We start from the raw sequence: 25,369 nt of genomic DNA, 5'->3' as shown, positions 1-25,369 counted from the left end.
CTCCGGGTCTGAGCAAGGAGTCAAACCAGGAAGTGCCTTAAGCCTGCTTTCTATGTAAAATTCCAGCAGGTGCTAAGTTTGGCTGCAAAAACATTTCTGTCCATTAATTTCAATGCAAAATGAGAAAACTTCTCACTTGATTTATTACCTCAGAATTTTTTTTTAGGACAACACTATGGTCTCAATCGCTAGTAAAAAATCTTTTTTAAGACAATTTGATGTTAATAGTGTAAATAATGGCCCCATTTAGAAGAAAATAGAAGATAAAGAATCGTATGATTTGGGGCGGGGCTACCTTTGATTGACAGGTGGCTAACAAGGCGAGCCGTCATCAGGAGAGAAGCAGAACAATGCGTATCCACGGCAACGTGTCAATAAAGCTATATATAACGCTATATAGATATAAAAAGGACGTTTACCGGTTTGGTCTCATAACTTTGACCCTTTCACTGTATTTTCACTTAATGACAGTTTATTTGAACGTTTTGTTCAGTAAAAATGTCTTGTTCAGCGTTTGGTTGGACTAACAGACACTCCAAGGAGTCGCTGTTCATTTTTCTGAGGTCAGTAACATACATTTTGTTTCTGTTTTTAGCTAGCCAAAATGAACATCTCAGTTAAAGCTAACATGAATTAGCAGCAGCTTCTCTCAGTCAGGTTGAGGTGTAGAGAGGCTGTAGTCAGTGATCAGATCCCTCTCGCTCCTCCACAGTCCAAATATGGTCTGCTTCCCGTATCGGAAACAAGATGGCGACCATTATTTATATACAGTCTATGGTACACACTCTAACACCTTACCTGTGACATCACATCGAAGTCTAAGTCTATCAGATCTGCCACTGCCTGCTGCGGTTGAGTTTGTTCTTGTTGGATAGGCTGATCATGATTATGATGATGTGGATGATGTTGTTGATGATGATGATGGTTGGGAGAGTTTTGATGTCCATTCTGCAATCACAACCCCAGTGTTAGATGGCAGGTGGGATGAAAATGTGCCTCACTCACACACAAACACATTAGTTGATTTTCATACACTCAGAGAGAGGGTGAGACAGAGTGGAGTGTGGAGAGATGAGGCTGATTTTAAGAGGGGAATATAATGGTCTGCAGGTGTTACAGTCACAAAGCTCACCCATGCACACACACATTCAAGCACGGAGCAAAGATCTTCTCTCCAGAGTTAGAGCCCAAGTAAAGATTTAGAAAGGTTTAAAGATCATCCCTACCTTTAGTCTATACTACAGCACTGAGCTGGGGTTTAACCCCCTTTGTGTTTGTGTAAAGCCTGCTCCCCTGTGTCAGGAACCACAGAGTGAGACAGACAGGCAGTCAGAGCAGCTGGATTAACTAACATGCTGTATGTGAGAGCATAAAAAACTATTTCCTTCCTGCTGGCTTGCTCTGTGTCATCACTAGCTGGATCTCCATCAGTGAATATTAATCTAACAATTACAGGATCAGGCTGGTTTTAATGTCTTTTCATTATCAGCAACAAATCCCATTAAAACAAAGCAAAAAAATTGAATTTATCCTACTGTGTTTGTGCCGTCAACAGTGATGGTGGGCCAATGTGCTGATATTTAGAGAGCAGGCAGATATATAATGCTGATATCATGTTGTTGTTGTTTTTTCATTTTATAATATCCAAGATAAATTTCATAATTATAACAAAAAAGACACAAAATTGCTCAACTTGAAGGAACATTTATCGAAACACTGTTATTGTCTGAACTGTGTTAGCTGCAATGCACTTATTTACATTTTTTTTTTTTTTATCAACTTAATAAATGCCCAGGTATTAAAAAATATGTTGAGAAAGGGACAGAATTTTAATTGACCAGTTTATTGTTTAAGTCACTAAAAAATGCCAAGTATTCTCTGGTTCTTTATAAATGCTTTTTAATAAAAAAAATAAAGAGTCAATGAAAAATACATTTTATAATAAATAAAAATGAGTTTAAAAAAAATAGTAGTACCCTTGAACCCTGGCAATGGTTCAGTGAAATGTATAACAGATAAATAATAGGCCTGGTGAGCAAAGGAATCGGCCAATGCTGATCATTATTTTTGCATTAATAGGCCGACCACTACCATACAGTAGCTCACCTTCTGAATTATGAAAAAAGTTGCATGTTATCTGCTCCCGCCACTGAAATATCTGACTGTAAACACAAGCTTGCATATTTCTCCAGCTATAGCAGAATGATAATGACTCCTGCCAGACCTTTCGCCAGCTCTGGCACTGACACATGATGTGCAGATTGGTCTGGCAAAGCTAATGTAGTTGCTGCACTACAATATTGCTGAGTGTATTCTTTTCTTTGGATGAAAGCATGAAGTGTGGCCACCATTAGCTGATACTGAAGAACAATAACAGCTTGCCCGATACTAATCAACTCTGGAAATATTGTTCATTTTTCAAGTGGATGTTTTTCTGAAATTCAGAACTCATACTGGTTTATTTAACCCTTTATCGGGCGAAGAACTATATTTGGTAACTTCAGTGGATCTCTAAACGAGGTTTAGAGATCCACTGAATTCTCCATTTAGAGAGGTTCTCTCTGTTTGGTCGTAGAACCACATGGATTTCTTCCAGCTAATCAGCAAAGATCAGGCTACGTCACAGACGGTGACACCATGACATCTGACCAATCAGTATGATAATAATATAATAATATTAATTTATTGAAATCTGCAAGCAACAGTCGTACAAGTTATTCTTTACGAGTTATTCTTCAATGACTTGTGGGGGGGGGTTAATATTTTGAGAAAAAAGTTGCAAATTTACTAGATTAAAGTGGCAAATCTATGCAGATTTAAGAGATTTAAAGTGCCAAATCTGTGCGAAAAAGTCGCAGATTTATGAGAAAAAAGTGGGGAAAAAAGCTACTTTTTTCTCGCAGTTTCACCACTTTAAGTTTTATCAATCTGCACATTTTTTTCTCGTAGATTTGCCACTTTAATCTTATAAACTTTGTTCTCAAAATATCACCCCCCTCCCCCGGGTCTGTGTGTTGTTGCTTTTTTTACACATTCTGGCAGTATGTAATATCCTCCAATATTCTCTAGTGTTGAAATTTGCAAGTATTTCAATGAGTGCCCTATTAAGGGTTAAATCCAGCTGATAAAATGCAATAGCCGATATGAAATATTTATTTATCTGACAGTTTGTTTGAAACACACAGTATCTAATACTCTCTTAAAGCTACAGTCTGCTGCCTGTCCTTCTTCACACTCTCTCCGTCCATCCGTCTCTCTCTTGCCCTGCCAATTATCCCTCTGTGCCCATTATACACTCTCGCCATCTCTTTGCCCAGCCCTTTATCTTTATCAGTACAGCCGCCGCCTATCAATTAGCCATCTCCAGGGAAACAGTAATTACCTGTGCACATGTGTTCTGCATACAATTATCGCAGCCCCTTTAATTAACGCCACCTTGCTGATCCCCTACCGTCTGACTGATCACACTGGCACACAGTGCATGACACACAACACAAGTGTCAAACACAAACACAAACACACACAGACACACAACTCTGGACAAACACACACAAAGTATGTTTTCTCTTCCTTTGAGTCACTGACATGGTCACTCTTTCACACACATACTTACACCAAAACCCACAGACACACACATGCACACTGAGGTTATTTATGTGTAACCTTTATTCACAGGAAGCTAGGCCAATTAAGACAGATTTTAATTTACAGTAATGACCCACTTATATCGGTCATATACAGTGCCATAAAAAATATATTTCCCCCTCCCTGTTTTCTTCTATTTTTGCATTTTTGTCTCACTTAACACTTTCAGACCTTCAAACAAAATTGAACAGTAGAGTAAACACAACATATAATCCAACACCCAATAACTGTGGATCAGTCATTCACATCACCATGGATGCATTTTGCCCCACTCTTTTTTTTTTTTTTTGCAGAATTGCTTTAGTTCAGCTACACTGGAGGGTTTTTGAGCATTAATTGCCCATTTTAGGTCCAGCCACAGTATCTCAATTGGATTCAAGTCAGAACTCCGACTCGGCCGCTCAAAAACCTTAATTGTGTTCCTTTTGAGCCATTCAAATGTGGACTTTCAGACGATTGCTCCTGATGGCCAGACATTCTCAGAATTTTCTGGTATTAACCAGAATTAATGCTTCCCTCAATCATGGTAAATCGTCCGTGTCCTGAAGCAGCAAAGCATCTCTCAGCATCTCTCTACCACCATGTATAAGTGTTACTAATAGGGTTGGTCCATGTCTACCAGCATGTGTCCACAGTGAAACGCAGAGGTGGACGGTATGATTGTTGTTGTTTATATACTTATATATATATATTTGTTGGATATTACACATGCACCACATTTTTGATGGTGTGCACATTAGAGACCATTCACAGCCCATCCTGACCTGCTCACCAACTCTTTCCTTAGGCTACTTTCTCTCCCTATTAGTGATGTACTGGTCAGGGTTTTTTATTAAGCACCTATCTGATCTGTTATGAAAAACGCAAAAATAATGCATTAATGAACCACCAGGCCTGAAACACTGTGGTTGATTGTTGGAAATTCGTGGTGGATGCACAACCCTAGTTGAAAAAATATCGGTAATCGGCTAAATGAGTTGTATAAGTTTGTCTTCCAAAGGGTTTCATTTTGGACTCATCAATCCACAGAAAATTATCCCAAATGGCTTTGTGTTTTGGTGAATGTGAGACAAGTCTTTTTGTAGTTTTTTCCTTGCAACTTTCCCACTGATATAATTTTCATCCAGCCTGATTGTGTCTATTCTAATTAAACCAAGTCAATAATTCAAGTTTGTTCATTGGTTTAATGAGTAACTAAGGGGGTGAATTAGTTTTTCTCACCGAGCCAGTTGATGTCTGATCAAAATTTTCATTAAATAAATAATTCAAAAAACATATTTTATATTTACTCCGGCTATCTTTATCTTATATTTAATTTGGTTTGAAGATCGGACACTGCAGTGTGACAAATATGTAAAAAATAACTCAGGAAGAAGGAAAATACTTTGCACTGTATATATATATATATATATATATATATATATATATATATATATATATATATATATCATACTAATCCAATGTTTGATCTGAGCTGATGTGTTTGGCTGGTGGCTGGTAATATGCTGACCTCTACATGTGGACTCTGAGGCAGCGAGGCCTTCTGTTGATTCAACACACTCTCAGTTCTTACGGGGTCAAAGGCTCAGTAGATTGAAATGGCCTCTCGTGTGTGTGTGTCTGTGTGTTTTATTGATTTGTCATCATTTAAGAAAGTGACAGAGTAAACAACAGAAGCGATTGCTTTAGACAGGAGGTCGCATTTCTGCCAGTGCTATCATTTCATCCCAGGTGTAGAGTGTACACACACAGCAATGATCTCATCTAACACCAGTGTCCACTGTCAATCCTTCTGCTGAGAGGACAATGAACCTCTCCTGCCAATGTAATAAACAGTAAATCCACCCTTAATAACAAGGGTCAGATAAAAAGCTGCTGCCTCTGCTCACTGTGCAACCAGTAATGTCACAACAGGTTAATGCTGCTAACACCACATGGCGGAATTGGAAAATTAGAAATTGTTGTCCAAAGTGTTCATGTATTATTTCAGGATAGTTACCCCCAATGCACTCACTCCATGGCAAAATATTCGGTAACGCTTTATATTAAGGTCCTTGTAATAACCATTAATTAACAAGTAATAAGGCCCTTGTAAGTCCTTACAAGATGCTTATTAACATTATTGTGTGTTTATATGCTTATATAAGTGTTAATAATGGCATTACAAACACCCATGACCCACCTATTATGTCTTTGCCATGCCTTTATTAATCTTATTTTGTTTGCTTATTGATATTAAAATATACTTTATTGCTCATCTATTATAAGTTAACTATAATTTAACTATGCTTTTTGCAACTACCGGATCTAAAGCGAGAACAATGCCTTATTACTTGTTAATTAATGGTTATTAAGGACCTTGTTATAAAGCGTTACCAAATATTCAACCAAAAATGAACCGAATAGTTTGAAGCCTCATTCTTAACACTAATATTTGAATTCGAAATCAACATTTGAATGCTGTGCAGCTTTTTTTCTCTATTTGTTGTGTTTAAACGTGATATTTCTGCACAGTTCCAGATATAGATTAGACTACACTGCACTATTTGTAGAATTAGATCCTAGTGGTGGCTGCATAGCATTGTTCCTGACTCTCCAATAACGCCAGTGTTGTAAAGTCCAACGATACATTTATTTAAATTAAAAAAAGATAGATCAATCAAACTGTTTGCTCTTCTGCTTGATGCACACAAAGGGAAACACCCATCTGTATTAATGGGGCGGTCTAACAGCAAACTAACAGCACCATAAATAACGTAATATTCACACAAATACATATAACCACTAATAATTAAATAAAATTAAAACCGATTTAGTTCGCTGAATTACTTTATTCCAGTTGAGCATTCTATTAAAGGAGTTTTTATGGACATTCAAAGCTTCATTCAAGAAGCGAAACACAGAAGTTTCAAATGTAAGACAAAAAGAAAAAAATAATTGATATAGCCATCTTTAAACTATAACTTAAACATTGTATAAGCTATGTAGCTCCTTTATTATTAATTAGCTGGATTGTCTGTCTTGGTGTCAACAATCCATTTCTTTACCATTTACTGCCAGAAACAGTAACAGTAGCATCAGAGCCGTTTCAGCATCAGTTTTCTGACTCTTCTGCAGTCCCTTTGACTAAATGTAAGATGTTCTAGCTATCATTTCTCCTCCAGGCGGCTCATATTAACAATAAGATGTGAATGCAGCTTTCTGGCTTTTGATGGAAAAGACCTGCTGTGACATCACTGACTGTGGTGCTACATGCTTGAAAGACTGAGCCCATAGAGAGAGAACAGCACAGCTGCAGACTGTCTTCTGCATGTCTGGATTTATCTTAAAACCAATTAAATTATCTTTAAGTTACAATATAAGCGGTCTGCCACATAACACATTCTTACATTTCTATGATCCATTGTTATTTCTATGATCCTGGGTTATATGCACTCTCTCTGACTGACTGGGAAGCAGAAAAATACTTGAATTTGCTTTATTTAAACCAGAATGGACGGCTAGTCCAATTGGTTGCACAACAAGAGAGAAATATTGGATTTGTTCACGTTCTGACACCTGCCAACGCGAAGGCAATCCAAATAGCAGCATGTGTTGTGGGCTGGGTGAGGAGAGAACAGAAATACTATGGTGTCTGTAAGCTTCTTACCAAAGCTGGGGATAATGTGCAGCCAGAAAACTGCGAGACTGATTCCAAGTCTACCAAAATTCATAGAGTGGGATTGTGAGTGCCAGTAGTGACGTGGAGGAGTCCAGTTTGAGCGCTTTAAGGATTAAAAAACACGGAGCTGGTGGGCTCCGCATGGACTGGGGGAACACTGATCTACGGACCAGCAACATGGGATGAAGTGTTCACACAAATGCACGTACACACATCATATCCACGCACACAAACACACACAAACACACACACACAGGATGGCAGCCTGGTTATTGGGAGTGTGAAGATTTTAGCAGATTAAATCAGGCAACAATATAACTAGCATCTTTATAGGCAGATAAAAGAGCAGCTGAGTTATAGTGCAGTCTGACAGCAGTCAAGGTCATCTTTCATTATAACCATTGGCAGTGTGAGGCGCACACACACACACACACACTTACACAATATAGATTTACACGGCAAATACTTATATGCATGAACATTTTGAGCTACAGTATAGATTCAAATATACGATGAGGCCATGCACATTTACAATCAGACACATCATTTGTATCCATTAAAGGAAAGATGACAGTGACAAAACATGTGTTGGGCGCAATCTGGGATAAGGTCATGCAGGTTTGCACTGGATTCACCACCGGCAAACCACAGCCGCGCATGCTTCACCGAGGAAACTCACACACACATACAGCAGCATCCCGTAAGGAGCAGGCACCACGGAACAACCACCACAGCTATACAGCACAAGCAGAAGAGGAGCACGGCACACTGCACAAGAGCACTGGGTCCCAGCAAACCTCTCAGGGGGATATTAAAAACAGACTGTGGTGTTAACGGGGAGTGAAATCACTGCAAAATCAGCTCTGAGAACATGAGAGGGCCACCGAAGGGGATAGGCTTTACACTCATGGTGGGACAGCTGAGAGGTTTGTCTGAGAGGGGGAGGCAGGCTGAAGCGGGCGGGTTGGTGGGTGGGACACACACGGTCACTCACTGGGTGTCGCTTTGGGACGTCATAGACCCCTTCCTTCTGCTGACTGGTGGGAACCTACACAATCGGGCCAATAGAGTCAGAGAACAGCCAAGAGAGCCTGTTACCTCTGGTTCAATCAAACAATGAAACAGCGTTTACACATCACTGTTAGAGCACTGCGACACACTGTATGCCAAGACCCTGAAACCTGAATCAATCACTAGTGTGTGTGTGTGTGTGTGCAGGGGTAATCAGAATTAAAATCTGCAGAGGGAGAACTCATCTAGCAGGCTAATCAGGAGACTCATCGGCCTGCGGTGATGGTCTCTCTCTCTCTTTCGTTTTTTCTCTCTAATAAAGAATGGATAAGGCTGCTTATCACACCCACAGACATGTAATAACTCAGATTGTCACACACATGGAGACATGTAATATCTCCATGTCACACAGGCTGATAGGTTTGACAGTGTGTGCAATGAGAAGACACAATGAGCTCTGATAGCGTAATGCTAATATGCATGAATTCTGGGATTCCTATGATTCCTTTAGTGTTTAAAATAAAGTTTTATTGGATGTGCCCTAATCAGACTGTGCGGTAAAATGAAAAACAGCCCTGATGAAGAATGTGGATATCTATCTAGCACAGCCTGTCTCATTCTTTCTCCTCCTCTCAATGCCTTGTTACTTCTTTCACATGTTTATTTCCAGAAGCTGCCATCTTTATTCATACATTAGTTCCTCTGTGGCTGGAGGCTGGCTGAGGCTCACGTTTCTTACGCCTGATGTGTGTGTGGGTTTGTTTGTATGTGTGTGTGTGTGTGTGTGCATTTTTCTGTTTGTGTATGTTTGTGCACGCGCCAGCACTTCGTCTATTTTCAATCCATTTTATTTAAAGATCAAACGAAAGGCTGGTGATTAATCTTTCTTTCCACCCGCTTTCTTTCATCTCCTCGGGAAAAAAGAGGGGAGGGGAAGGAGAGGAGAAAGGAGGAGGGGTCCGCCTTCCACACAGGCCAGGAATAACCTCCACATCCCCTCCGTGCACACCGTACCCTCCCCCCTCTTCATCCCTCGGAGGTCTACCCACGCCTCTGAGGAGCGCACCCAGAGAAAGGCTTCTCTCCCTGGGGTAGCTAGCTTTAGCTGTCGGGGCCCTCAAGAGAGTGTTGGCTGGTTGTTTGCGTCTAATTCTCTGATTCTTCTTTTATTCTCTGTATCTACATTTTTATGAGTAAAAAAAGCTGTTCATTTTATGAGCGGGCCACAATATAACCATCCCATTAAAGAATGATGTAGCTATTTGAGAGCAAATGGAAGATAAAAATCTATTTTGTTTTAACACTTTAAAGAGCTTCTTGTTGTTGGGAGCTTAACTACAAGATGACAGGAATATCTATCTATAAAGCAAGAAGCTTCTGTGTGTGTGTGTGTGTGTGTCTAGGGCATATCTCGCTGACCGTTAGTCAGACTGACCTTAGATTTAGTATGTGGCTTGCACATGGCACGAAGGTGTGTATCCTCGATTTTGGAGATTTTTGAATTTTTCAAAATATCATTATTTACATCGGACGTGTTGCGGCATTGCACCGTTTCTGATCGGATGCCTTTTAGGCCTTTTTATTGTGTGATAGGCCTACACCTGGTCAGTAACCCAATTCACTCTGGATTTCCACCCTGACTCATCTCATCTGGAAGTCTATTTAGCCTACCTATCTTTAGGAGTTTTAAAGTGCGCTACAAGGTTCGATTTTCCAATAATATTCTAATAGTTTCCAGCGAATATCAATGTTCAACGTGTATGTGCTGGATGGTGTGCGTAGCTTATGAAAAGTAAGTGTTTTATGGAGTTGCAGATGTTGTAGTGTGGCATTGTGTACTTCCTACGGGCACTGCACTAGTAACTCAGACACAAGCAGACAAGACGGGCTTGTGAGTACCTGATAAATGCTCTCTTCTGATTGGTCGCGGATGGGCTCGTGTCCCGCCTCAAACACAATGTACTACAACGTCAGCAGCGGAGGAAGGAGAGCAAAAAACAGGAAGCAGGAGGGAGAATTGGAAGATAAAGAAATTGAGAGAGAAAAGTGGTGAAATTGCAGAGGTGATTAGTCAAACAGCATTGTCAATAAGCTCTCATTAAAAAGCAGTTGAAGAATAGATCCCGGTGACATACTGAGGAGAGTTAAAGCAGCAGAGATTCCCGAAGCAGCTAGGGAGAGTGATACATCTTTCAGCTAATCATGCACCCGACTGGCAGACATGCACACAGACACACAAGATCGCACATATCCGAGTCCCTTAGACTGGACTTAGTGTAACCCTCCACGCTGTACCACGCTGCCACCGAACAGGGGCCGTCTCCCCACAGTGCACACAGAGAGGAGCAAGCTGACTAGAATGCAGCAGGTGACAGCGGCAATGTGATTGGTCAGAAAGTTACCTGGTAGACCGGGTCCTCCAGGTCCTCCTCCAGTATTGTCTGCGGATGAGCGGCGGCAGGAAATAGAGGGAGAGAGAGATCACACGGGGAGGAGAGAGGAGCAGAGGGGAGAAGACAGAAGAGAGGGAGGAGGCGCAGAGTTAAGCCGGTGGAGTAGAAAGAGTAGGCGGAAAGCACAGCAAGACATAGCAGCTTCCCAGCATTCAGATAATCATTTGGCAATCATCAGAGAGAGAGAGACAGACAGACAGAGAGATAAAGAGAAATTAAACAGTAGATGCAGAGAAGACAGAACAGAGGAAGGTGAAATAAGCACAATGGGCAGATGGTGCCACTGATGAGACTAAAAGTAGGGGCTCTGGATGTCATTCACTTGCTTTCATGTTTTTTTTTTCGGGTTTTACTTGAGTTGTCTGTCAAGAGTGTGTGAGATGAAGCTCATCCTACTTATGGCAGATGCTTAAAGTGAGGTTAAAAAGGGGGGAAACAGAGTAGGTAACAGAGCGGTGGAGGTGGTGTACCTGGTAGACTGCCTGCTCACACTGCTTGTCTTTCTGCGCCTTCTTCTCCATCTCCTCTCTCTGCTTTATCTCATAGATGAGCTGGAACAAGTCCCGCAGGTCCAGGATCACAGGCTCAGCCTAACAAGACAAGGACACATTATAATACATCAACCCATTAAGACACAATATACACACTCACAGCACTCATGAATTGCAGCCATGCCTGTTTATTCTAGTTAAGTGGTGATTAATGTTGACTGAATCTGTGAACCTGGTCTCACAGGAATCCTTTGCTTAACTCAAAATCCGTGGAATAGCCACGGAATGCAAGTCACAATGCAAGTCATATCCCGTGGCTATTCCAAACTGACAAAAAATAAGAAATAAATAACTAGAATTAAGCAAATACATGCTTGAAATAAGTAAAATTATCTGCCAGTGCAGTAAGTAAATTTTACTCTTAACATAAGTCCAAAAAATACTTATTTTGAGCAATTATGGCTTGAAAAGCCCAACTGTACTGACATTAAAATAAGCCAGCAATACTTGAAACTAGCACATTTTTTCTGATTTCAGTATCTGTGGGTAGATACTGGTGGGTAGAAAATGCTTTTGAAATAGCATTCAAACTACATGCCACTTAAACTCTGAATTGGAAACAATATTTTGGGTAACAACTCACCACATTAAACAGTTGAATAGATTGAAAAGCATGAAAAAGCTCAAAACGTAAATCCTCCAAGAGAAGTCTTTAAACAAGACTGAAATCCCTGTGAAGGGTTATTGACTCATTTTTGTTACAAAATGACTTTTTGTTAGGTTTTACTAACTATACAAGACAAAAAAAGACACGTTCTCAAAATAACCACATGAAGCTATGGTCAGTAGGTAAATTATACACAAGATAATTAAGATACTATTTCTAGATATAAGAAGAAAATACTTGGTAATCTTAATGTTTTTTGCAGTGTGTTGAAATGTCATGTTTCTTTTCATTTTGAATATTTCCAAAATTCCCAAACTTAGCTTTGCCTGGAAAGTTTCTGGAAATTTACTGGAAATTTTTCACCCCTTTGCAACCCTAAGATTGACCTTTTGGGTATATATGTCATCACTTCAAGATCTAATGTAAAATTTTGTTATAATTAGCGTATGAATTCTTAAGTTATACCCAAAACCATGTTATGTGAGGTCACAGTGATCTTTGACCACCAAAATCACACCAGTCCATCCTTGAGTCAAAGTGTGTGTTTGTGCCAAATTTGAAGAAAGTCCCTCTCTGTGTTCCTGAGGTATCACATCCAGGAGAATGGGACGGAAAACTCTGAGGCATAAAAATATGATCCTCCTCACTGAATCTCATCTCAGTGAGACCACTGCACCAGCACAGCAGTGTTTCTGATGCAGAGGGCTGCGGCAGAAAAGTTTAGCCTGCCTCAATGTTTGCTGTAACCTGACCCCATCTATTTTCGGTCTCTTGGCCAATGAAATGCATCAGAATACATGTGGGAGTGTGCCAATGCAACATGGGACTTTTCCAGAACTTTGAAATAATTTCCAAAAAAGACACAAAATGACCAAAAAGGACACAGAATTACCAAAAAAAGACACAAAATTATTTTAAAAAAGACACAGAATTACCCCAAAAAGACACATAATTACCAAAAAAAGACATAGAATTACCAAAAAAAGACACAGAATTACCAAAAAAAGACATAGAATTACCCAAAAAAAGACACAAAATTACCAAAAAAAACCCCACTAAATTACCAAAAAAGACAGAATTACCAAAAAAAACCTTCAGATTTATTTTAACTGTTATGCGAATGTCATATATCTGCTGTTTTCCTTGCAATTTTCGAGAACAGGGACATAATCATTGCCAACATGATAATGTCTCTGTGTCTAAGTGTCTGATATTTCAAACTATTACTCAAACTGGACTTCCTGGATCTTATCCTTCATCTGCAGCAACATGCCAAAACAGAAAAGACATTTTTCTAATTCAGTGCTTTTTAGGACGTCCACTTTGCAGAATGAGTCAGAGATACCTGTTTGGGTTGCTGACAGCTGATTATAGATGATTCCATTAGGCCGCGAGCCGAAAACAAAATGCCAACGAACTGAATTTGACCATTTTGCCAGATCTGCAATTAGTTTGTCTAAAATCTTTCATTAAAGGTAACAATGCCTCTGTGACTGATTGTTTTCTGAGCCTCTGTGATTAGTTAAACATCGACAAAGTGTTGAAAGTGCCCAGACTCAGAAAATGAAAGTTCTAGACTATGAATTTCTAAACAAGTAGAACTGCCTGTGACAAAAAAAAACACTCTGTATGCCTGGTTCAGACAGTGACAAGAGCAGATAGTAACCTCTTGTCTTACCTTTTACCACTGTTCTTGTCAGGGGAGCAAAAGTACAGACACAAACAAGTTTGATGACTGAAAACATATCACTACTGTCACAGCAAAGAGTCTAATAGTACAATGGTGTTCCAGACCTGATCAATTATTGACTGGGGCTATGCGGAGTGCACAGACACAGAGTTAACAGACTCGGCGCTGCCTTGCATTAAATAGTTCTATTTTAGTGTTGTCTTTCTGCGAGATGTTCCCAGCCGCAGATTGCTCCTGACAGACACACTGGGGTAAATGGTGGCTCCCACTGAGCCAACAGTGAAACATATTGTCACTCTGTCAGATTCAGATCCTCTTTGCATTTGACAATACAAGCTCTAATCTCCATCTTTTCTTGCCATCTGTCTCACATTCCTTTTCTCTCTTTCTGCCACAAAACTCAGAGGTAAGAGAAGACACAGGGAGCCGAGACGAGCTGTGAATTTTGGAAATAGTAAATGCATAAAGCTTCGAAATGATCCAGGAGGAGTGGCCACAATGCACCATAGAGATAACCTCAGCTCAGCACTCTTGAATCAGATGACTAATTCATAGCCTATGGCAACAGTGGCGAATGATTCCAACAGAAAGTAATGATAAAGGCTTTTACTGCAGATATGTGGTCCTATTAAAATATGCACTGATCAGGGGTTTTGGTTAAATCCTCCTGAATAATATTGCAAAAGATTCGCCCTTTACCCAAATTAAATTCTGGTGTTGGTTAAAGAAAGTCCCGGAGATATCCTCCCACTGAATTTTTAAAGAATTTTACTTCTTGGTTTATTACATTTCCCCCATCTGCCTCTTTATTAAATTCAGTTAGTGAGTTCCTACATTTCCTAAAACAACGTTTAAAGATTGTGCCAGAAAATACAGCTAGAGAGAGTATAAGCATCTGCAGCAGTGATCACATAGTAAAAACTAGAAGGGGCTTAGATTCCAGACATGCCGTGTACTTGAAACTCTACGCACCTGCTTCTTTGGTTTGGTTTTCTTAGTCAAGTAAATAAAAACGAATGCTGCACAAATATTCTCTCATATCATCTACAGACTCAGAGGTAATATAACAGTTGCACTGAGGCTGAAAACTTGTTCAGGCCTACTTTGGAAAATTGTTTTGGGATCAATAAGGGTAAATAATTGGACCGATAAGTAGAATCAATACACTGCAAAAAAAAAAAAACTTGTATTTTTTGGCCTGAAACAGTGATTTAAGTTGGTAAAACTTGGAAATATAAAGTACTGATATTTAGGGCAATAATGTAAGTTAGCACAACAAAGGAAGCCAGTTGTCTGCTCAAAAACAAGTTTGTGAGTTGTTGTTACTTATATCTTTAAGTTGGGGTTCAAAACAAGGGACAATAGTTCTGCTAACTCTTATTTCTTTGTTGTGAAATGTGGAAAGCCAACTTTCCGAGTTGCACTTGAAGTCTCATTGTGGCTGTGATGTGCTGCCTCCAGCTGCAGTCCACACAAAAATGACAAAAATCTGAATTCAGAGTTGAGCAAACTCAAAAGCAAAACTTAAAATATTTAGTTTAATTGTCCAACTTGAAATTTTATCAAAGTTTGTTGCCTTGAAATTTTGAGTTCACCCAACTTTTCTTTTTTTGCAGTGTAGTGGCACTGGTATCAATAAAATCAGATCAATTCCCATCCCTAGTATTCACCACCTGACTTGGATCTGCTTCAAAATTTTGTGAATTCTTCTGTGGTTCATGCTGCACACTTCCACCAAGTTTCATGAAAATCAGGCCAGTAGTTTGTCTCTAATCCTTCAGTAAACAACCAAATCAAAATCATAACGTCCTTGGTGGAGCTCACGATCTCTGACCTCTCTAAGATCCATCTATAATTGTTAGAGCCTGGTGCCAAATGATGATTTCGGACACTTTGGTATTTGGTCCATGATTCTCAGCTCAGACACTTCAAATTGAGACTACAAAATTTTCATTATTGTTTTGCCACCTGTGGCGCCCCCTGCTGTTAAACTGTTAAAGTGTTTGGTTTAGCAATAAAAGTCACTATTAATTAGGCGTCTTAATTTGCGCCTCCTGGGAACGCCTGGGAACGCCTGGGCACGGTGTCTATAAAAGTGAAGTCCTGTTATCCATGCTCCAGTGTTCTCTGACTATCTGAGGCGCTCATTCTCCAGCCTTGGTTGTGATGGTTTGCTTTAGGTGTTGATGTGTTTGTGAGGACGGCAGCGTTACCTTAGTTTCGTTTATATTCTGTTATGCACCTTACAACATTCACACGCCATATCTGCCCTCCTGCACACCTTAAACTACTGATTCCACTGATAATTACACTCCATGCTTTGTAAATTTAGTTGAATATTTGCTTCTGTTAATAAATTGCTTTTGTTGAATTGTCAGCATGGTGTAATCTCTCATTTTGTCATAGCCCAAGAGCCGCATTGTGACAAACTGAACTAAACTGGAAACACAAAAAACTTTACTGTGAGTCACCTACAACAAATGTTCATTTACATTTGTAAAGTTATCCAGTGGAATAAAAAAATAGCCCAGCATGAACCCTGAATGAACAATAGGGGTGTTTCCATTACAGTCCAATACCCGGAATGAGGCGGGTCTCACTTGCTGAAACGCCCCTATTTGAATATGAGCCGTCCTGAGCGGTCTTTTAATTGGACTTTTTTCTGTCCTGTCGAAGAGCAGGGCCGAATAGAACGCTAAGCAGGATGTGACATAGTACTCGACGGCACAACAACACGCTACATTTGTAAAAGCTGGCGAAGTAGCCCCTTTCACAGTGTGGTCCCGCAAATCCCCGCTATATTGCTGGAAAGATCTGTGCCAGCTCTTCGCCTTAGAGCGTTCATAGTGATCCCGCAAAGGCGTCATCTGTCCTTTCATAGTGCAGTCTGGTGTCGCGGAACGAGGTGCACAGTGCTAATAGGCTAACAGTTAGTCCTGTAGCAGTACAGTGTGTATGTGCTGCTGCTGCAGGAGGTGTTCACTTAGCGATCTCTGTTTGTTTACAACAAGCACCGGACACTCTGTGCACAGTTAGCGATGCCGGTTAATTCACGATCAGAATGTTTATGATCAGCGGAGACGATGTGCATAATTAGCCATGCTGGTTTGTTTATGATCAGCGACGAGTCTCGTAAGTGGACATTTGAGAGGGCGTGGCCTGAGACTTTCCCAGCAGCCACTCTTCCCCCTAGGGGAAACACGGCTAATGTATCTTGCACATTGCAAACAGGGAGATTTTGAGTGTTACAATGTATTTGGCATATTTACCATTAGCAGTAAAAAAAATAAAGGTTGTTCTTAGACAGCAGCAAAGGAACACTGTCCACCGACCACTACATTACTTTTTATTTGTGGCTGCTGTATTTGATTTTGTTGTGGGTGTTTCAAAGAGATCAAAATAAAGGATTTGATAACTGGAGATGTAATAACTTCTTTAATAAGTCAAAATGTGTGGCCTTTAAACTCTCTGTAATCTTCCTACAAATTGGATACAAGGCTGATTTCGTCACAACTGGATCTATTCATAATACGATTGTAACTTTTCTAAAAAAAAGTTATATAACAAAGACTGTGTTGAGCTAAGAGAGTGTCTACGAAAGCCTTTCTAACACAATTAGAGTGCTACCATCTGCACTAAAACTCGCTAAATAAAACACGTCCTTCTTGTGCCGAGACTTTGAGTTGAGTGGTAAGCCAATTACTTTCGAATGTACCCCTAAATTGGCCTTTTCGGAACAACCTTAAGTCTTAGTCTTCATGACGACAGAGACGCTTTGTTAATTCACATCAAAGTGGTTACTTTCCAATTACAGCCTCAGCCTCCGCCATAAGCTCTGTGCCTTTCATTGTCTTCTCCGCAACTAATGGTCTGAGTGCTGCTGATGGCGGGTTCAAATCCTGAAAATGTGAGTAAAATATAAAAGTGACCTTTCCTCAGGCTCATGTCAGGTTAATGACGGCCTGGGTGACTGATGAGAGCTTTGCCTTGCTGTTTGGCAGGGTAGCATTTTGGTTGGCAACAATTTGTTAAGGTGTAAATGTTGAGTACAGTGTGGTGTTTGTGTGTGTGTGTGACTGTGTGTATCTGTCTAAGTCACAGAGCCACGGTTCATGGCCCTGGGAGGATGGATATGCCATTAGAGCTGGTGACACACACTCAAACCCTCATCGACTCACTATGGGAAATCAATATGGCTACAGAGCGAGCCAGCTGGATCCAGACTAAACAAGCCAGGCACATAGACACAACAACAGCAACAACAATCATAACAGGTCCAAGAGGGGTACTCAATATCATATAGAGTGTGTTGCTGCAGGACTGATGTGAACCCATCCACACACACACATACACACACAAAACGTAGAGCTCTACAGAGTAAACTGTTTGTTTGATGAGCAGCACAAAGGGACATGAGCCGGTGCTCAAGGGTCCTTATCTAAATGTCAAGAGGTTTGTGCTATTGAGGAATGACCCAGATGAATCATACATTAGCCTACACACCTGCTAAGCACTCTAATGTACACACAGCTGCCTACACACACACACACACACACACACACACACACACACTGACCGACTGCGCAGTCTTGATGGCCACAAAGCGGTGGTTCCCCTCCTTCCCGCAGACGTAGCCGAAGGCTCGGTGGTCCGTGATGTCCTTGGCGATGTAGGAGATCTCGTGGACCGCATGGTGGTGTTGAAGGACCTGAAGAAAGGCGGGACGAAGGAAGGTTAATAAATCGTGCAGACGAAGTCGAGAAAATGCAACTTTTACAGGATTACAGTGCTAATAAGTTCGACAACGGCCTCTTGTTCCAAGGCGCTGGCGAGACGACACTGATGTCATTAAACAATAACTGTAATGAAATCAAAGGACAGGACTAAAATGTAGTTTGAAATAGACAAACAAAATCTCTCCTGGAAATTTATTTATGTTACTTTTCATCTTCTCTTTCCCTCTCTCTCTCATTCTCTCTCAAACACACACAAACACACACACACACACACACACACACACAAACACACACACACAGACACACACACACACACACACACACACACACACACACACACACACACACACACACACACACCCTGTTTGGCTGTTTGTGATTTGCAGCTCAGATTCAGGGGGCTGATTAACACTCCCACCCTGTGTTTTTCATCAAATAATGATAACTTAAAATCTCACATGAAATAAATTTGATTAAAGTGACAAAATTATAGGGTTTTTTTTTTTTTTTTTGCTAGATTTGATTGATTGAAATGATCAAATGAGGACATTTGACACAGGACAGCAAATTGACACTGGTTTAAAGAGAGAAAACATTTAAAATAAAAGTTGACTAAAATGTAATTACTTTTCATTGACTAAAACAGCACTAAACCTTTAGAGTTGTCATTGATTAAACTCTAGAAAAAACTCTAACAATCTGACTTGAACTAAAAAGCATTCTCATTTCAAGACTTTCAAGACACTGAACTGTATTCTAGTGCTATTATTACTTTTATTACAGAACTCACATGTGCATGATAATAACCTGCAACTTTCTTCTAAATTGTACTTCATTCAAGAAATCTTCTTTTTGTTCTTTTTTTTAAAGCATTAAAGGGTGTTTTGCAAATAGTTTTTAATGGAGGATTATTGTGATTAAATCAACTTTCAGTCAAAAATTGAAGTCACTCCTCAACACACAAAGATACAAAATGCAACAGAAAACAAAATAAACCTGTGGGAAGCAGAAAGAGAAACACACATGCAAACTGTCCCATGTGTAGACACAGAAACACTCTCACACGGAGACCTTGTATCCAGTATTAAACTGTTCCTCGCTCCCCTGCCCTCTCTAGTTTAGCCTGGGTGGGGAGTGCCAAGCTGGCATTGCCCGTGGCAGATGGCACTGTTTTTCCCGAGGACAGAGGGGGGGATCAGTGACAATCACAGCTCGGCAAGCTGTCGACTTGATCACTTCATCTGTGCCCTCGCTCGCAACACACGCACACACACACACACAAACACACACACAAACACAGTTCACAAGTTAATATGCAATAGCCCTCTGTTAAGTTACACTAAATGTCTGCTTTGTTGTTATTGTCTGCGCCAGCTGCATGCTGGGAGCTGAGACACACAGTCAACATAATGACCCAGTAGCCCTTGAGTGCATGCTAGGGGTTGCAGCGCTATACATCAGAGGCTAAACACACACATCTGCTCCGTTTTAACTATTCCAGACCAAAGACATGGCAGGAGAGTGACACCAATTTAACATGAGGGCACTGGCACTCTCCCACACACACACACACACACACACACACACACAAACACACACACACACACACACTGAGAGCCCCCAGTAGAAATAGATAATCATTGTATGAGTCATGTCTTCTAAATTTAATAATTAGAGTAATGATTATTATTATCACCTCTGATTGACCTGAAAATGACAGCTAAGGCGGTGCATGTGCACGCGCGCACACACACACACACACACACACACACACACACACACACACACACACACAGAGCTCATTTGCGGAGGTTATTGAATTATCTCGGCGTGGGTGGTGAGGTGACAAAGAGGAACTCTGATTCAAAGGGAGCACCGAATGAGATGACTGCAGAAATTCAATTGCACCACTGCGTCTTGGTAGCAAGAACATCTTGGAGAGTAGAAACAATTTACATACACTTACAGTCACTACCTAGTTTGTCAGGTGCGGCCTGTAGTAGCCTACGTTTAGATATATATAGGTTTAAAAAAGTGCAGAAATTGCTCCACAGGGATCCTGGCAGACTGTTTCCATGAAGGGATGGTGTGGTCTTCCCTGTGTTCTGTGTGGAGGATTTATGGTGCTGCTACTGACTGTTTATGCCAGCAGTTTACCCTGACCTCTTACTGACCTTAAAAAAAATCTATTTTATTTTCATGAATAAAAAAAATACCTTCAAAAATGTTTAATTAGAGTAAAGTAAGACTTCTATGAAAAACAGTTTCTCTAAAAGAAAATTCTGTGACATTGATGAAAAATGAAAAGGAAATGTACTTTCACTTTCAAATTGGGAGAAAATGGACCATCTATAATTAAAAATAAAAATGCAGACCAGGCTTTGGGATTTTTCCTAATTGAGCATTTAATTAAAATTTTGTCACATTTTATGCACATACATAACACAAATTAATTCAACTTGATGGAAATATTTGGGCTTCCAGAGGAGCACTCAAGCAACGCCCATGTCCAGTTTGGTGACCACAAGAAAACGGGTAAAATTACCTTTTTTTTCTCTACACTCTTTACTGTAAACAAGAGTTGTACTGAGTTATTTCTGGCACAACGAATGTCATTATACTCCTTAAATCTCTTTATAATGAGGCGTACATTTGCCAACAAGACTGTGATTTATTGCTGTTTTCGTTGCTGTACTCGTCTAAGTAAAGTTTGGACAGAACAGTGAGATTAATCCCAGGAGGGCGGCCGCTGCTGGAGCCCACATGTCTGGCAGCGTCAACTATCAGATGACGCTCAAAGTTGCTTGAACAGATGCATTCTCTAGGGAAGAGGATTGTTTGCTAAAACAGGTGGGTGTATCAGAAAAAAGCCGAAACTGACTGCGTACTCTCTGTTCTTTTCTCCACAGCACAGTGGATGTGCACTATTAGTCTCTCTCTCACACAATCTCTCTCTCACACACAGTGTCAGTGTCTCTGAGGGACTTTGGGCAGCATGCCCTTCAGCAGTTGCTGGCCACTGAACCAAGATATTCCCTGTTACGCTGGAAGTGGGGAGGGAAGAGGAAAAGCAGCGTGATACTGTGTGTGTCTCTCTCTCTCTCTCTCTCTCCTCCCCGCTCTTCACATCTCCCTCCTGGAGGAGAGCATCATAAGAGGGCCTGTAGAGGGAGTCCAGGTCAGGATGGAGATTAGCAGTTAGCTTTGAGTTTTTATGGGCTCCTTGCTAGAGGTAGCACTACTGTGGTTACTCAAAGAGCTCTCTATCAGTCACTGACACAAATAAATGCACATAAACATCTATCTATCTATCTATCTATCTATCTATCTATCTATCTATCTATCTATCTATCTATCTATCTATCTATCTATCTATCTATCTATCTATCTATCTATCTATCTATCTATCTATCTATCTATCTATCTATCTATCCATCCATCCATCCATCCATCCATCCATCCATCCATCCATCCATCCATCCATCCATCCATCCATCCATCCATCCATCCATCCATCCATCCATCCATCTATCTATCTATAAAAGAAAGAAGTTTCGTATGTGGCTTGCTCATGGCATGAAGGTGTGCATCCTCGATTTTGAAGATTTTTGAATTCATTTTTCAAAATATCATTATTTACGTAGGACGTATTGCAGTATTTCTGTACAGATGCTTTTTAGGGGAGCTCCGCTCCATTGTGTGATAGGCCTACAGCTGGTCAGTAACACAATTCACTCTGGATTTACACCCTGACTCATCTCATCTGTAAGTCTATTTAGCCTACCTATCTTTCGAAGCCTTAAAGTGGCTACAAGGTTCTATTTCCCAATAATATTCAAATAGTTTCCAGCAAATATCAATGTTCAATGTGTATGTGCTGGATTGTGTGCGTAACTTATGAAAAGTACGGTAAGTGTTTTATGGTGTTGCAGACGTTGTAGTGTGGCAGGTAATGTACGAATACATATTTCCTACGGGCACTGCACTAGTATAAATAATATTTGATAATCCAACAGTTTAACGCTGATTTGAACGTTTAAAAAAAAAAAGTGAAGACACAAACATTCATCCAGTCAAGCTTGACCCTCAGCCGCTCTGACCTCAACCCTCTTCATTCCTCTGTCCCCTCTTTTAATATTAAAAGTGGGCTTGTCTTTGCTAATTGATAAAGTTTCAATACAGGGCTGACAATATTATGTGCATATGCATGGTGGTGCATGTAAAATGTGAGCTGTGCATGTCATCCTGAGCTCTCGCAGCTCGTTGAATATAATCGTTGAATATAATGAATATGTGGCACCATCAAAGACGCTCTAATATTATTTTAGAAAGAAAAGATTTTCTATTAGGTTTGCTAAGAGGCTACTTAAAATATTCCTATGACCATAAAATTAAAATTAAAATTAAATTTGAAGTAGCCTAGTTTCACATTGCTGTACAGGGAAAGTAATCCCAATGATACTGAAACACATTGAACATTTCCCTAATTTTCTAACTATTAATCAATCAAGAAATGTTTTCCTTTAGAGGTTTGCTGAAACTTTCAGTGTAATCTTGTTCAGACTGATCCTGACTACAAACATGCAAGATTTTAAATTATTTTAATGTAGAGTTTTGGGGAAAATTAAAGGGAAAGTTAGCTCAATATTTGAGCTAAAAACACTATCAGACATTGATGATTTCCTCAGATTTGAACTGTCATAAAAAAGAAAATATCACAGCCGTCAATGTTCCGACTGTGTTGTAAGTGCAAAGAAAGGACAAATTCTGTCTGTGTGCCAAATATAAGATACTGTTCACTCTTTCAAGATGTGATATATTCTCTTATAAGTTATTGTTTGTATGTAAGGCTACTTGTTATTCTTCAAATGTATTTTGTTCATAGCCTTTGGTGCAGTACAAAAATTACTTGGTGCAGAAGTTACATGCACTAGTGCATATTGCAAAAAAAGTATTTCCACCCATGCAGTATATTTGTGTGCCCGACAGTAAAAGCAGTGTTTTGTCTTGTTTGCATTCTCTGTCTAGCCTCCATATAAACACTTTGCTCCAGGGTCTTTTCTACATAGCTTTCCTTCATGTGCACTTTTTTTTTATTTTTTTACATAGTCTGCCGGCTGAACTGGACTAATTTGATCTTTCTGATTTCATTCTCTCCGGGAGCAGCAGGCCGGCGAGCTCAGCCCTTCACTCTTGTGAGTTCTTGACCTGACGTGGTGCAGCGGCCCTGACGAGACTGACAAAAAGGTTTTAAGAGGTTCGTGCGCACGTGTGTCCATATGTGTGTGTGTGTGTGTGAGAGAGAGAGATGCTGACAGAAAGAGAGAGGGAGAGACAGAGAGACAGAGAGAGAGAGAGACATGCTGGTCTGCCCTCTGCTAGATTAATGTCTCCCCTCTTCTTCTCCTCCATCTCAAGCACCACCTCCCTCCATCCTGCACGACCTTCCCTCCTCCAAGAGAGAGGCCATCCATCCATTCGTTCACCCATACATCCATCCGCCCATCTGGCTGACTGATGCACAGGAGGGGAACGAGACTGTCAAGATCCCTGAACCTCAGCAGAGTCATTCTCTCTCTCTCCCTCCGTCTCCCCCTCTCCCTCCTTCCCTTGCCATTAGAAGTGGTTGAAGGACTGATAGTAAGGACAGCATATCTCTATAGTTAATATTAATGTGCGGAGACAGAGGACAAGGTCTCCCTGTAGAGAGCTTTACTTTGACATATGCTCACTAATTCTCTACCTATCCCTCTAACTCTGTTTCAGTCTGTCTTTGTCCCTCCCTATCATCCTCCCTCCATCCGTCTTTTTCACATCCTCGCTTCCTCTCACCTTCTCCTTCTTGCCCTTTTTCTTATTTCTTCTCTTCTACGCCGTCTCTCCCATTTGACTCTCCACCTCTCCATCTATCTCGGCTTCTTTTCCTTTATGCCTCTCAATCTTTCAGTGGAGGGTTTGAAGCATCAGGAAGGGGAATGAGACGAAGAGGAATGAGGGTTATAAAAAAGAGGGATGAGTTTGGCTGCATGCAATATGGCTGCCATGTGGGAGGCCACTGGTTACTGTGTCCTGGCTGTCTAATACCCTGCACTTCTGAATTATTGCTGGGCACACACACACACACACACACACACACACACACAGGGCGTAAGTGACATCCGGCTCCTCAGGGTGTAAATCTCACACTGAAGCCAGGTGTGGAGCAGCAGACGTCATCTTGTGTCTAAACCAGACCTCATTCACAATCTGATCCAGTGACAGCCAAACACAGCAGACTGAAGCAGACCGCTCAGACTGCATATTTACATAACATACCCAAGATCAGGATCAGGGGGCCTGTTCCAGAAAGCGGGTTAACTGAAAACTCTGAGTATGTTAACCCTGAAATGAGGGAAACTCTGGGTTTCCTGTTCCAGAAAGGGAGGTCACTTCAGCTCTGGTTGGGTTGCCGCAGTAACTGACTCGGAGAACCTAACCTGCTCGCGAGTAGGTTTTCTTCAACATACTCTAAGTTTATCTCTGTCCCCGCCCTCTTTCAGAGACAGACACACTGTTTCATTCCCCCATTGATTCAGTGATTGATATCCACCGAAACCATAGATTATATATAAATAATGGACGTAGTGACCGTGACATCACCCGTTGGTTTGTGGCTCATTGGAAGCCTCGAGTTCAGCGTTACACTCGTTGCTATCTTGATTCCGATACGGGGAGCAGACCATATTTGGACTGTGGAGGAGGAGAGGGATCTGATCACTGACTACAGCCTCTCTACACCTCAACCTGACTGATTCATGTTAACATTAACTGGAGCATTAAGTGGGATGTTCATTTTGGCTAGCAAAAAAGCTAAAACTTAATGTATGTTACTTACCTCAGTAAAATGAACAGCGACTCCTTGGAGTGTCTGTTAGTCCAACCAAACGCTGAACAAGACATTTTTAATGAGCAAAACGTTCAATTAACGTCATTAAGTGAAATTACAGTCAGTATTGATACATTGATTGGGCTAAAT

The 25,369-nt window shown here is 40.6% G+C and overlaps 1 protein-coding gene across 1 annotated transcript in view; it reads right to left on the bottom strand.

Moving 5' to 3' along the window:
• dab1a (DAB adaptor protein 1a) overlaps positions 1–25,369 on the bottom strand; it is a 118,610-nt gene that overhangs the window by 20,775 nt on the left and 72,466 nt on the right. The window contains exons 5-10 of the mRNA XM_059340817.1: positions 18,195–18,326; positions 11,241–11,360; positions 10,720–10,758; positions 10,217–10,279; positions 8,301–8,354; positions 799–948 (exon numbers count right to left, since the gene is read on the bottom strand). Of these exons, the coding sequence (XP_059196800.1) occupies positions 799–948; positions 8,301–8,354; positions 10,217–10,279; positions 10,720–10,758; positions 11,241–11,360; positions 18,195–18,326 (558 nt within the window). The remainder of the gene's footprint in view (positions 1–798; positions 949–8,300; positions 8,355–10,216; positions 10,280–10,719; positions 10,759–11,240; positions 11,361–18,194; positions 18,327–25,369) is intronic.

Source organism: Centropristis striata, chromosome 9 (genome assembly GCF_030273125.1).
Source record: "Centropristis striata isolate RG_2023a ecotype Rhode Island chromosome 9, C.striata_1.0, whole genome shotgun sequence".
In the NCBI taxonomy this organism is placed as follows: domain Eukaryota; kingdom Metazoa; phylum Chordata; class Actinopteri; order Perciformes; family Serranidae; genus Centropristis; species Centropristis striata.
The sequence above is the reverse complement of the archived record's forward strand: the minus strand, read 5'-3'. Positions and strand labels throughout refer to the sequence as shown.